This window comes from Saccopteryx bilineata, chromosome 11 (genome assembly GCF_036850765.1).
Source record: "Saccopteryx bilineata isolate mSacBil1 chromosome 11, mSacBil1_pri_phased_curated, whole genome shotgun sequence".
Classification (NCBI taxonomy): Eukaryota; Metazoa; Chordata; class Mammalia; order Chiroptera; family Emballonuridae; genus Saccopteryx; species Saccopteryx bilineata.
Window position 1 is genome coordinate 31,350,209 of NC_089500.1, and position 15,722 is coordinate 31,365,930.

At 39.2% G+C, this 15,722-nt stretch overlaps 1 protein-coding gene across 3 annotated transcripts in view; it reads right to left on the reverse strand.

The window, feature by feature from the left end:
* Positions 1-517: 517 nt before the first annotated feature.
* Positions 518-15,722, reverse strand: part of KIAA1328 (KIAA1328 ortholog) — a 343,953-nt gene continuing 328,748 nt past the window's right edge. For all 3 annotated transcript variants that reach the window (XM_066246454.1, XM_066246456.1, XM_066246455.1), the window contains exon 11: positions 518-1,234. In XM_066246454.1, the coding sequence (XP_066102551.1) occupies positions 1,024-1,234 (211 nt within the window). In that variant the 3' untranslated portion in view covers positions 518-1,023. The remainder of the gene's footprint in view (positions 1,235-15,722) is intronic.

Consider the following 15,722-nt stretch of genomic DNA (forward strand, 5'->3'; position numbering starts at 1 on the left):
GAGCAGCGGGACATAATCGGGCAGGTAGAGATGGTTCTTTGCAGGCACAGGGCAGGTAGAGATGGTTCTTTGCAGGCACAGGGCAGTAGTGCTGGCAAGCATATGCACAGCCGGGTTAACCCAGGGCCTTGGATCCTCATGGGAAGAGAGGGAGGGTCAGAGACAGCCTACCAGCCTGCAGGAGCTGCTGCAACCAGCCCCCTAGTGGCATCTGCTCCAGACACAACCCTGGGAAGTGCATGAGTGTAAATAAAATGAACATGTCGGTCAACAAAATATACTGAGAGATTACTCTCACCTGGGGAAATGTGTGGATGGTAGGAAAAGTATTTCAGGCTTCTGCCTCCACGGGTGTGGCCACTCTCCTGTGTGATTTGATGGTGGCTTCCAAGGGTGGGTGGCCCCTCCCTGTAGGCCACTGAGCCCTTCCAGTTATGAGAGGAGCAGCTGCCAGGCTGCTGACAGCTGAGCCCGACTCACACCTGCCCTTCAGTGTTGCTTGTGATAACGAGCACCGACTCCAACTTCAGAATTAAATGACGACACTTAGAGGTAGGTGGTGAGAGAACAGGGTAGACGTAAAAGGGTCTGCCTTTATGAAATTGCTTAGGTTACAACGGCCACTTTTAAATTAGAGGGAGCTTCCAGTTGATAAGTTTTCCTCGTGTACAAGAGAGCCAACCGTTTCCAGCAGAATATTGAGAAGGAAAGACTAGAAGATAGGCGCAGTATGCAGTGGCCTCTGCCGTGAATAAAGGCTCTCGTGTTGCCTTTCTCACCTTTGCTTGGCACAGAAGACCCTGCCCTCCTCCCCACCCCCTTAGTGTGTTATCCATTGACTGTTTTCATCAGAAACACCCTGGGTTGTTAGGATGACTTCTGTATTCAATACATAACAGAATGCTAGTGAGATGGGGCCCTGTGAAAGGAGAGACAATTTCTTGCAGTAAAGAAAATTTAAAATCCTACATCAGTATATTAAGAAACTGTTCCGATGGAAATTTTGCAGCAAGTTCTTTGGTATCAAATGAAAAAGATATCTTCCAGAATCTGACGCTCCTCCAGGTCTTCGGGGGTCCTGCTGGCCCCCATCTTGTTTCGGGCTGACTTCAGAGAACTGAGCCGGCAGGTGCTGTGCTTCCAGGCCCCAGCTGCTCGGGAGGGGGGCGGCGGAGGTTTAGAAGCAGCCTTTGGGCTCAGAGACTGAACCAAATCCAACAGAGATGTCTCATACCTGTAACACACACAACCCAGACAGAAAATGATCAGACCGGCAGATTAGAATCTGAGGAGCTCAAGATGGGCTGCCCAGGGCAAGAACCGGATCACAGATCCCCCCTGTGCCAGAGGGCCTGCTGGGGGAAGGCTATGGGGGAGGGAAACACCAGAAGGCTCCTGCCCTCCATCCGCAAGCTCTTCTGCTCACTTCTAATATTCTTTTTTTTTAATCTTAATAAATTTTTATCAAATTTATTGGGATAACACTGGTTAATGACATATAAGTTTCAGACATACAACTTCATAATACAACATCTGTATACATTTTGTGCTCACCACTGGAGATTGAGTCTCTTCTATCACCATGTATTTGGCCCTCTTGACCCTCTTCAGCCTCTCCCCATCCCCCTTCCCCTCTGGTAGCCACCATTCTGTTGCCTGTGTCTATGAGTTTGTTTTTTTGTTTTATTCATTTGTTGCTTTTTGTTTAATATCCCACGAGTGAAGCTGTATGGTTCTTGTCCTTTTCCTTCTGACTTGTTTTACTTAGCATAATACTCTCAAGATCTGTCGCAAATGGTAATATTTCCTCTTTTTTTATGGCTGAGTGGTATTCCATTGTATATATGTACCACACCTTCTTTATCCAGTCATCTGTCAAAGGACACTTAGGTTGTTTATAATGTCTTGGCTATTATAAACAATGTTGCAATGAACATTGGGGTGCATACAGTGGTGGGGTTCAAATAATTTAACAACCAGTTATCTGCCCTAATGACTATTTTAAATATAAAAAACGATATACCAAAAGGTAGTTCATTATTTCATGCATTTAATACTTAAATAAGAACAATAAAAGAGGTACACAAAACTAGATTGTTATGTTTTAAAATATTAATTAAAAACATTAAATATTAATAATACTGACAAAAGAACAAACTGCTATTTAAGATATTCTCATATTGCTTCTTGATTGGCATCCTTACTTGTAACTTTTTTCACCTGTGGACAGAATGAACATTACTACGGGCGCTTAGAATACGCTGTTGCACAGATGAACGTTAAAAAACAGTAAGGATGTGATTTCCACATTGGGCGGCTGCGCAGGCACCCACTACTTAGAACCGTGATTATGTGTCATTTTAACAAATGATTCGCTGAACTCAACAAAAACTTAGGTACTGGTTCTTCCGAACCAGTGCGAACTGGCTGAATCCTACCACTGGATACATATATCTTTACAAATAGTGTTTCAAATTTTTCAGGTAGATACTCAGAAGGATTGATTTTTGAGATCTCCATACTGTTTTTCATAGTAGCTGTACCAATTTATAATCTCACCAGCAGTGTACAGGGGTTCCCTTTTCTCCACATCCTCTCCAACACTTGTTATTACTTGTCTTGTTAATAGCCATTCTAACAGGTGTGAGGGGGTATCATTGTGGTTTTGATTTGCATTTTTCTTACAGCTAGTGATGTTGAGTATCTATTTATATATCTGTTGGCCATGTGTATGTCTTTCTTGCTAAAGTGTCTATTCAAGTCCTCTGCCCATTTTAATTGGATTGTTTTTTGTTGTTGAATTGTATGAGTTCATTACATATTTTGGATATTAGCCTCTTATCAGATGTACTGTTTGCAAATATCTTCTCCCATTAGGTTGGATGCCTCTTCGTTTTGTTGATAGTTTCTTTTAATGTGTAGAAGCTTTTTAGTTTGATATAGTCCCACTCATTTATTTTTGCTTTTATTTCCCTTGCCTTTGGATAAACATTCTTCATTCTGCTAGATATCAACCAAAATACCACTACGTCAGAAAGGCTTTCCTCAACCCCATTATCTAAATTAGATTGCTCCAGTTATTTTTCTTCTCATAATATTCTGCTCCTTTATAGCATTTAACACAATTGGTAATTATTTATTTATATGGGTTTATTTGTTTAATATCTCCCTCGTTTCACTGGAGCAATATGAGAGCAGAAACCACTGTATTCTTCATGTTAAGTACTCACTAAGTAATGAATGAAACTGCGCTGTCACAATTATTCTCTTAAAAAATTTTAAAGTGTTCAAATAATATGAATATCTCCACTATAAGAATTGAAATACACAGAATTAAACAAAGAAAAATATAAGTCCTCTCAACACTATCCTTCAACCAAATGCAAACCCCATTACCCTTCCCAGAGAGAACTGTGAACAGTTTAGTACAAATGCTTCCAAATCTTTTTTTGTATGTAATTACATGCATGCGCATATGCAAACACACACACATGTATTTAAAAACTTAAAGTGAGCTATGCTCAGGCACTGATCTATGATCTGCTTTTTCACTTAACAGAATGTTTTGTAGATTGTTTCACAATAGTGCCCATAGATCTAACTAATTCCTGCAAGCTGCAGCAGGGTTCTATTTTTATGGATGTGCCATTGCTCTAATTTAAAAGAATCCCCATAGCTTTTATTATCTCACTCTAGCTAACTTCTGTATTTAGCATTCCTGTTCTGTTATCTTAAGGGGAAAAAAAAATCAGTATTTGGTAATTAGTGTTGATTTAAGGACAATTTACTTGAAAACATTTCTTTTACAGAATGCTTTTCTTGAACTTACTTTCTACTTCATTCACACAGATAATGCCAACATAACGTGCTTCAATGAACAGAAATAAAATGAGAAGACACAGTGAAGGTTCTAAGAGATCTCAGATAAAATAGCTCAAATTAGGTTTGCTTTTTACCATGCTATAAACTAGACAGTCTCACAAAGACCTAGTATCCATCTTCCTTTCTGAGATTCTGAATTCAGGTATGTATCAGTGATCCCCGTGTGATAAGTACCTTTTGTTCTTACATTCGTGCCAAACAGTCCCCACAGTCTATGAGCAAGGTGTGGAGAACTCAGGCATCATTCTGGCACGGGGACTGGAGAAGTTAAGAGTTCCTGTAAGTTTTTTTTCTGCCTTCTTAATGCTATTCTAGAGAGCCAATGAAACTGAAAGTCTGTTGTCTCAAAAGTTTGATAGCCAAAAAAACCCTATATAGACACAGACAATAGCCAGTATAGCACAGTGTAGCAAAGCCAGAGGGAAAGAGGGGTGGGGCAAGGTGGAGTGGGCAAAGGTGGGGAACTGGGGACTGAAGGAGACTTTGCTTGGGGTGGAGGGCAAACAATATGGTGGACAGACGGTGTTACACTGAGTTCTACACTAGAACCCTGTATAGTTTTACAAACCAGTGTCATCCCAATAAATTCAATTAATAAAAAAAAACTCATGGGAAGAATACTTCTTAAAAAAAAGTTTGACTCCTATTTCTATGTCAGTTTCGTGGTTCCAAGCTCCAACTTTACAAAGTCAGTATCTATTGTGTTGGTGCTTTAAAAAGTGGATCTGGTTGATGAAGCTATTTCTCTAATAAATCATTACCATTTAAACAAAGCTGTGACTAGACACTTTCAGACAAATAGAACAATTCAATGGGCTAAATTCACATGTACACATATTTTCAGCAGATAACCATACTATTTTATCTATTTTAAATGGCATGGATTTTTAGACACCAGTGAGAAACAGGTAGTAGAAACAGTGAATAACTATGGGAAAATTTGGGGATCTTCATTTCTGAAGACTGAATTGTTATTCAAGGAGAATAATATCTTAGTCATCATTACAGTACTAATCATAACTCTACTATGGTATTTCTGGTAATAGCTCCAAATTAATATTCTTCATAAAAACATCATATCCAAGGTAGTGGTAAGAGATCAGACTATGAAGCCAGATGCTAAATTTAAATTCTGGTTCTACCAATTTCTAACTATGTAATCCTGGGCAAGTTGTTTAACATTTCCGGGCTTCAGTTGTTTCATCTGCAAAATGGGGATAAAAACAATGTCAATTTTCCTGAGGAATTACGATAAAGTGTATAAAGTGTTTAGCACTATGCTTGGCATGTAATAACTAACTTTTCAGTAAATGGAAGCTTTTTCTATTATTTTTTAAGTTATTGTTAGGAAGCAGGAGGTAGGCAGGGAATGGATTTAGGTAAAAGGATCAGAAAGAACTCTGGGTAAATGTGCCATTAAAGCTATCATAACTGCGGAGTTATGATAGGAAAGAATATGGGGTGAGAAGATTAAAGACAATTCAAAAGCAGAACCAAATGAAAAGGACTTGAAAAATCATTTGTATGGGGAATTTTTCTGCATGGATAAAAATGCTATACAACCAAAGTCAGAAGACAAAAGATAAGCTGGGAAAATATTTGTGATATATTAAAAAAGGGCTAATTTTTATAATGAAAATAGCAATTGTAAGTCAAAAATCAAAAGACTAACAACTCAGGAAAAAATGGACCAAAGACAAGACAACAGTTAGAAACACAAATGACTTAAATATAAAGCTTCACATAATAAGAGAAATGATAATACAAGATACCATTTTCATCTTTCAGATGGCAAAGAACTAAACTTTTGTATTACACTCTTAAAGGTGTAAGAAAATAGGCACCTTCAAATATTGTAAGTGGGAACATAAGTTGTACAACCCCTACTGAAGCAATGTAGCAATATCTATCAAAATTTATAATGAACTTTCCTGTGACCCACAATTGGCTTTCTAGGGATTTATTGTGTAGATATCTTCACACACATATAAATGACGTGAACAGGAATATTTATTACAGCATTATTTACAATCACAAAGGACTGGAAAGAACCCCAGTATCCACTCCCTGGTGAACTACGAGTAAATACATGATAGTCTGCAGCAGATGCATGGGATGACACTCACTGACACAGCCAAGACTGTACAGCATATCATCCCTAAAGGACACAAGACCCTGGCAGTGCTTGGCTGGTGAGAGACTGGGGTGTGAGAAAGCCTTTCTTTTCATTGCAAATCCCTATGAATTTATACCTTACAAATAAGACAATAATTATGAAAACAATGTTGTTGAGGTCTCCGTGCCAAGAATATTTAACCCCACTGGACTTGAAACACTGCAATGGGTTCCTCCTGTGATCTGGGAGGCCCAGCATTTTATCCAGGAAAGCAAGATGAAGAAACGGCTCAGAGGAAAGCAGGCAGAGACACTGCCTTTCATGGAGATCCCTGGATTAGGAATAAACAAAATAAAAGTCTCTATGAGTGGTGAGGTGGGCTCTTAATCCTTATCTGTAATTGTGACATCTTAAGAGTAATTTTGAAAAGGTTTTTTCATAAACTTTGGTAGCATCATCTGACCTAACCCAAACTCATGAGCTCTGACTGAGCTAATAAGGGGCTATTTATATTAGTTGTTTATTTCATTTAATGTGAGTGATCATGCATTATGTAGTATTCTATATGGCATATACACAGGTTTACCTTAAAATAGTGAATTCTGATGCAAATTAAGCCGCAATGAGATATCACCCCGCCCCTGTTAGAATGGCTATCATCAATAAATCCACAAATGACAAGTGTTGGTGAGGTTGTAGAGAAAAGGGAACCCTCCTGCACTGCTGGTGGGAATGCAGACTGGTGCAGCCACTACGGAAAACAGTATGGAGATTCCTCAAAAATTTAAAAATAGACCTGCCTAATGACTCAGTGTTTCCACTTCTGGAGATTTATCTGGAGAAACCTGAAACACTGATTCCGAAGAATATATGCACCCCTATATTCACTGCAGTGTCACTTACAACAGCCAAGATCTGGAAGCAGCTCCAGTGCCCATCAGCAGACGACTGGGTAAGAAAGTTGGGGTACAAATATACAATGGAATATTGATCATAAAAAAGCAGAAATCTTACCATTTGTGATAGCATGGATTTACCTATAGATAATGTGACCAACTTTTTTATAATGAAAAGGACAAAAATAAATTGAAGAAAACAATACCGTAAATAAACATTTTATTCATTGCAAAAATAACACACTATAATATGATAAATGCACAATAAAAACATTTGTAGTATTTTATACTGTAATTATGCTTACTTGCCTATTAATTTTTAATAATAATTGTTAGAAAAAAGTACTCCTTTAGATACAAATACGTCACATCACATGCAATGGATCGACTCTGCATCCATTGAATACGGACATTTACAGATAAGTCTTCCAATATCAAAAAGGAGGACATGTAGGAGGACACTTCTTGAGGAAGGACAGTACTTACAGAAAGACTGTCCTCCCTAAAGGAGGACGACTGGTCACCTTACTATAGAGTATTATGCTCAATGAAATAAGTCAGAGAGAGACAAATACCATATGATTTCACTTATAGGTGGAGTCTAAAAAACAATAAACGAACAAACAAAATTGAAACAGACACATAGATACAGAGGAAGAACTGGTAATTGCCAGAGGAAAGGGACTTTGGGGGACTGGGTAAAAGAGGCGAAGGGACTAAGAAGCACAGATTGGTAGTTACAGAATAGTCACAGGGAAGCGAGGACAGCACAGGGAATGTGATCAATGACAGTGTGATATCTGTGGTGCCAGCTGGGACGCTGGGAACATCAGGGGCACGCTAGGTACAGTATATGACTGTCTCGCCACTAAGAGGACACCTGAAACCAATAGGAAATTAAAAAAATGATTAAAAAAGAATGCATCAGCCTGATCTGTGGCGGCACAGTGAATAAAGCATTGACCAGGAACCCTGAGGTCGTCACTTCAAAACCCTGGGAGTTGATTCTTCCTGCTCCTCCCCCCTTCTCTTTCTCTGTCTCTGTCTCTGTCTCTCTCTCTCCTCTCTAAAACAAATAAAAATTTAAAAAACGAATGCATCCATGAAATTTATATGTGTGTGTGTGTGTGTGTGTGTGTGTATATATATATATATATATATAGAGAGAGAGAGAGAGAGAGAGAGAGAGAGAAACTGTCTGAAATACATTTGGCTCCAAGAATTTTGGTGAACCTTTATCATTTTCTCTCCTGAGCTAAGTATTCACACAAAGATATTATTATGAACAGAAACAGATTTTTGAAAGTTATAGTTTTCCCCAACAATTCCCACCATTCAAGGTTCATGAGCAACATACTCCTGGCTGTCTGTGTTGTGTCTGGAAGTCTGGGTAAAAGACCACCACTGTGCAAGCAATGCACATGACCTCGGAAATTCTGATATAGAAAGCAAATTTGGGCAAATCTGGTCATTTGTACAATAAAATAATTTTTTTCTTTCTGTCACTGAAGCAGGAACTATGAACAGATTTTTTAAAAATTAGCACTCTCCTCCCCATGCCTGCACTTTAAGCATTAGAAACCTTACGATAGCTTAATTATTTTCTAGCATCTTAATCATTTTGTGAAATCATGATGTTAGATAATGGCCATTTAATATAAAATGTTCTCTTTTCTATGGGATTGTGACTTCCTACTAATTATGAATTAAAGCCTAATTTAGTATGGCTGCAAGCCAGAATGACAAATGAAATTTATAGATCGCAATGTTGGTTATATTGAGAGAAGAATCATTGTCAGACAGCTTGGAGTCCAAGAACGTTGCCTGCGAGGCTCCAGTAGGAAAGGCAGTGAGCTGACTGCAGGAGAAAAACAGTGCAGAACCCAGAGGAAGAAGTGCTTGCCTTGTAAATTATACCAGGCCCAAGTGACGCTGGGTTATCCTGCCTATTAGCATGCACTTTAGAAAGTTCAGGGCACGTAGGGGTAAGCATTCATTCCATTTTATGCTACACATTATTGAAAACACATTCTATAACATAAATAATTCATCAGTGCATTGTTTGAAATTTAAGATTACAAAACCAAATGGTAGTGTTCTGTTTTATGACTGTTTGTGTTCTCAAGGAGAGAGACAATATGGATAGATGGACTTTATAACCTTAAATGAACCCATTAGGGAAAACCCAAGAGAAAAAAACCCTGCCCCTTCTGTACACACACACACACACACACACACACACACACACACACACACACACTTTCTGTGTGTGCCACAGCCTGATGTCTTTAGTCTGGAGAAAAACCAGGTGTTGAGGGCCATGGCAGTAGGGACAGAATAGCTGCTTTCAGAATGTCAGTTGAAGCTGGGGGACTAGAACTGCTGGTGAGTGAGCTGAAACAGGTGTTCTCTGGAAGAAAGATATCTGAGATTCTTCCAACTTAGGAAAAAGAATTATAGCTCTCCATCCTCATGTCACAACAAAGGTGGCAGGGGGCAAAATCACCAAACAATAGCATTCAGTGAATATATAGTTAAAAGGCTCACCTACGTTGATGATAAGCATAGACAGTTCCTGGAAGAGTCATTACTTAAGTGGTGAGTAACTTACGTAAGAGTCATTACTTAAGAGTCGGGAGTATGAACTCTGAGACTCTCAAAATCTAATTTTTAGGTGAAATGAGGGGAGATAGTGAGGCAGACTCCCACATGCACCTTGATCAGGATCCACATGGCAACCCTGTCTGGGGCTGATGCTTGAGTACTGAACTATTTTTAGCACCTGAGGCTGACCTGCTCAAACCAATTGAGCTATCCTCAGCACCCAAGGCCACGCTAGAACCAATCATGCCACTGGCTGTGGGAGGGGAAGAAGAGGAGAGAAGCAGATGGTTGCTTCTCTTGTGTGTCATGACTGAGAATGGAATCTGGGACGTCCATACACCAGGCCGATGCTATATCCACTGAGCCATAGGCCAGGGCCAAGACTCCCTAATTCTTAGGATGATTGCATGAGAAACCTTTTTGGATTAATACATCAACCCCAACTGGCCATTTTTCTATGACATCTAAAATGAAAATTTAGAGATGGGAGAACATTCAGCCTTTTGGGGAGGTTGAGGGCAACAATACACAGTGTGTATCCTGAAAAAGGCAATTTTCCTTTGAAGTGCAAAACAGGACACTGCTGGTGAAGCAGCTAATATTCTATAATACAAGCAATGCTGGATTGGCACTGTGGTAACCAGGATGTCCTCCCAATGAATATGCCTCTGACCCGGACCATAATAAAAGATATTAGAGTGTACCTAATGTTCCTCCCATGTTAATTTGTTACTGGCAGGTGGGGTGGGGATAAGAAACAGTGCAAGTAACTATATCTGATTTACTGTTCCAACTTCCTTTAATAGACTTTACTGGTGCTAGGACAATTAGAAGGATTTCACAGAAAGGGAGAAAGGAAGGGGAGTCAGAGGAGAAAGCTAGTGTAGCCAAATAGAGTGGAAATATAGTATTGCGGTTGTTGTCAACACATGGAATAGAACAAGCAGAAACTGATGAGGAAAAGTCAGAGTTTTAACAGCATTACCAAGACTGCAAGACCCGGTGGGTTTCTCCCGGGGGTCTGGCAGTAAAAATGATCTAGAGAGATCAACCATCTATTCCACTCTGGAAGAATTTAGAAAACTGGATGACAAGGAGAAGTCCCAATACTGAAACGTAAGAGGTGTCAATAAGAAAGACTGAATCTGAGGGAGACTGATGGGAAAACCAGGATCTCCTGGCTCATTAGAGTTGGCCTTGGGCCAGCATAATAACTGAAACTGACATCCTTTGTTTGGGTCAAAATCAATGATAAATGGAAGGAATAAGGTAAAAATAAATAAATGGGGTTATGCTAAGGTGAAAATCCAACATTATTCTGATGTCTGAAGAGAGGCTCAGAACAAGAGACGTATTCTTTCTTAGCTCAAACTCCCGATGCACTCTGGTTGCCCAAGCTGCCTCTGCTTGTGAAAGCGGACAGGTGGGTGGGCCCCACCAGTCTGAGCACGGCCTCCAGGACACGCCTCCATCTTGCCTTGCTTTTAGCCAGGAAGAGTCCATTTAGTCTTGTTTTCCTCTACAAAAAAATTCATTCTAATGCGAGATTTAACTATAATACATATTTTTCTCATCCCAAATAAATGTTGGAGTCATATTTAGAAAATGTCGGGCATTTAGTAACAGCGATTTATACTTCAAATTAAATTTGTATATAGATCCAATAAAGAAAAAAAAGTTTTAATGGAAACACAGTCACTCTGTAGCATTCCTAAGGCAACTTACTTACGAGAGACACACGGGCATTTTTGTTCCAACAATCAACCTTGCTAACAGGCCAATTCAGGCAATTTTATTTAGCACCATTAATTCCCACCTACCTCTTTTCAATTTATTTATGAAATGGTTAATACAAAGAAGAGTCTTTGTTTTTTAAGGTTCCAGGCAGTTAACAATTTAGAAGAAAACAGTCTAACAAAAGAGAAGTGAGTAAGAAGCAAAATAGAAAAGGACTGGAGGGAAATATGCCAAATATTAAAATATTAACACTGATACATATAGTGTATACAGTATATACAGTGGGTGGAACAATTATAGGTAATTTAAATGTTACTTTAAAAAGGTACCATATTTTTCCCTCCATAAGACACACTTTTATCCCCCAAAACTGGAGGGGAAAATGCCCATGCGTCTTATGGAGCAAATGCTCATTTTTTTCTTTAGCTGCTGCAGGTTCCCGGACAACTAGAAGAGTATTTGAACATTACAGTCTCTTCTCATTTGTTAATAACTGTGCTAATGGTTAATACTGCTGTTGAGTTTACACTGTTGAAATATTATTGTGGTGTATTTTATTAAGTATTTTAACATACCATGTGGTTCAGAAATATTTTTTTTTCTTATTTTCCTCCTTAAAACCCTAGGTGCGTCTTATGGTCAGGTGCGTTTTATGGAGCGAAAAATACGGTATATATTAGCATTGTAATTGTCTCAAGTAAGGACAAGTACTTAAGTAATTGTTGCCAAATCTCTGGTATCAGTTTCTTTAAAAACTCATTAGAAAACAGATCATTGAAAGGATCCTCCCTAACCCCTATACGTGATCCTCTACAAAGGGTTTTGTTTTGACCAGGGGGTGGAAGCAGGGTGTCCATTTCATAGTTAATTAATTTTCTTCAGCAGTTTAAACCTGACTTTGGGACAATATGCTGGTAGTCTCAAGAAAATAAATTTGAAATAGTTCATTATTGGCCACACAGTATTTCATCATTTTTATAAAGGCTAAAAATGAGTATAGTTTTTAGAGGTTATTGTTAAATAATTTATGGTATTGAGTTAATATTCTAATTCTGTGCTATCTTTGATGTTAAACCTCTGGTACGAAAAACTCCATATGTAAGTTTTTCATTGTATTTCAAGAACTAATTTTAATCAAATACCCAATGTCAATAATAAATTCTGATTTGTTTCCACCAAGTTTGCTTTAACCTATTCCAGAGTTTCACTTATTGGAAACACAATCACAAAATAGTATTTCTAAGTTAACTTATGAGAGAGAAACGTGACATTCTCATTCCAACAATCAACCTTGCTAACAGGCCAACTTCTCTACCACAATGTTTTCTTTTCTCTTTCAAATAAACAGTTGTGATAAGCATAAATTTTAACTTCTTTTTGGCCAGCACTGACTGCTTACATAAGATCTTAGCCCCAGTCTAATTGTTTATACCCAAGCGTTTGACAATATCTCGTGTTTTAATCAGGAAGTTAATGATAATCTGTACTAATGAAATAACAGTAGCCAACGGTAACAGATAAGTTATTTTTTTTCTCTTTTAAGCCTTGAGGCCATACCCACCCATATGGAAATCCATATTAACTGAAAAGTTATTTTTTTCTCCCCTAAGTAACAGCTTTTTTTTCTGTTTCTGTTTGGAGATCTTAAATGGATAAACTTTACTTTTCTCAATCTAAAATGAACGTGACACAGTGTTTTACCCTTTATGCAACAACAGGAGCAGAGAGAGCACACAAGACTATGAAGTCTGTAGGGCATGAAATTAAAAATTTCACATCAACACAAAAGACTCCAGTGAAATAATGCTACAATGCTACAATCCTAGCATGAAACCTTCTGGTTTGAATAAAAGTCAATGCCATGTGACCTACAGTTTGTACACCAGTAGAAACATTTTGCTGTTCACAAAGATATTTATATCCAAAGGAAGAAGATAAAAGAATTGGGGCAAGCTGTGGGGAAGCAGAAACGTACTAAAGGGGCCAGTTCCAGGAAAGCTGCTGAGCGCCAGCACACAGGACCGCGGCACAGGGGAGCTGCGCGGCTGCCCGAGGCCGGCGCCTCTACGAGCAGCACGGTGACCTGCTGACTCCAGCTCTCCTGCTGTCCAGAGAGGTCACGATTCCCAGCGGTTTCAGGGCCAGCTCCCATGTTAGGTCTGTCGCTAATTAGCTGGTTCCTTTGTAATTCAGCGGTGTGTGTGAGTTATGACCCACCCCTGAGGTGAAGCGATGCCTGGCTTTCACGAGAAGCTGTTTTTTTCCACCGCAGTCCATTTCTTTCTGACCAAAGCCCAGGAGACAGGAGTTGGGTGTGGAATGTGTCAGCTGGTCTACAGAGAAGCGTTATTTTAGGAGCAGCCCATTTCCCAGTCATGAGCTGAGACTGTAGGGACAGCAGACATGGATGGAGTGAAGGGACACGGACTGAGGACTCCCCTCTGAGCCAGCTGGCACAGTCTGTACGGAGGGCACCACTTCCCTGACAAGAGCACATTGAGAAGCATCCTAATGCAAGTCCACAGAGAATGCCATTCGTGGTCAATGGTCCATTCTTCACCTGGTAGGACAGGTTTACCAACCTGAGATACTTCCAGCCTTCATCAAGTTACAAGTGCCAAGTAAATGACCATGGTGACTTCTGTTGGGAAGACTTCTTCCAGGGCATAGAAAAAAGAGACGACCCTTGATAAGAAATAGCTTACCATTCCTTCCCTCAGCAGGGACTGGCATGATGCCCAGCTCTGGCTTCCATCCTGGCTCTTCAAAGAGCCTACGCAGGGTCACTCAGAGCCCCATAAAGAAGAAAATCCCCAAGGCTCACTCATAGCACCCTTTTATTCAGTTAATGTACAACATTTAAAAAAAATCCCACTGGCCAAGTACGCTTTTTATCTTATCTTTCTTATATATTATTATTTAGCATGAACAGTAATATCCTGAGTATTTTTAAACTGCCAAAAGGTTGAAGGGATGAATTCTTCACATATGCTAAGAAACACGACTGTATACATGGCTTTCACAAGACATGCAATGTGTATAAGTTTGTCTGCTTCCTACCTTGCTGTCCTGGTATTGGGTTGGATGGAGCCTTTTTTCCTGGCTTTGACACTGGCTCTGGTTTTCAAGCAGTCTGTGTCCTGTGACAGGAAAGCTTCAAGCGGGGTCCCTATTTTAATATAAATCCCAACCCACCTCAGAATCTCCCAGCTCTCCTCTTCCAAAGGAAGAAACAGCCTCATACAAACAGTGATCACTCTCCCCTTGCTTGCCAAGAGGCTTACATCCCAACCAAGGTGATCATTTTATAAGCATTTAGGGATGAGTGCCCAGTAATAGATGATGAAATTTCAGTACTAGTCATACAGTATGAACCCATGAGAAAAAGAAGATCGATAAAAACCCAGATAAGTAAACAGGTAAATATGCTGGTCAATTATCCTTGAGCTTCAAGACCAAGTTGGAATCTTTCTCTCATGGTCAGTGTTAGAATCTGCACTCCAACTGGCTCATTCTCATTCTCTAAAAAGGCATAGCAAAGATGTTTTGGTGAGAATATGGATCCAAAAGTCTCAAGGCTAATGGAAATAAAACTTTATGTATTTTGTTTTACTGTTATTAAATAACTTTCATATGTGTATCTTCATTTTTGTGATTAAACTCATAAAAAGTTTCAGATAATACAAAATGGCAAAATACAAATAAGAGAAAAAGAAAAGGAAGACTGAAAATAAAGGACTATAATGTCTTTTTTTGACGGGCACATCTCATTAATATAAAAAGCAAATAGCTTATGGGGAAATATGAAAGTATTACATATATTATAACTGTTATATATGTACACACAGACACACACACACACATTCAAAATAGAAACAATATATATGGTTGGCAAACTGCGGCTTGCGAGCCACATGAGGCTCTTTGGCCCTTGAGTGCGGGTGCAAAGGCCAGCTTAGGAGCACCCTAATTAAGTTAATAACAATGTACCTACCTATATAGTTTAAGTTTAAAAAATTTGGCTCTCAAAAGAAATTTCAATCGTTGTACTGTTGATATTGGCTCTGTTGACTAATGAGTTTGCTGACCACTGCAGTCAATGACCATTTACTACACTGATCCTCTGCCTTCTCCAATGTAAGTGTTCTCAAAATATCTTTTATTGACTGGGTGACGTTCCTGGTATGATCATGCACGATCCTGACCATTTTTTCCCTAAGACAAAGCATATAACCTATGCTAGCTAATATAAAGTCACCTTTTTCAATGTGGCCAATGACCTCAATTTGGACTTCCAGGATGCTATGTTTTTTCCCTCTTTCTCCTGGTGTTCTTCATGAAGTAAGAGCTAATGTCTTCCAGACACAATTTCATTTAAATGTTAAAAATGTAAAAAAACCTTCTGTAAACACATGTTCACAGAACCTAACTCAGGAGATAGAACTGCCCCTCGTCTTCTGCTTGGGAGGAAGGCCAGACACTCCCAC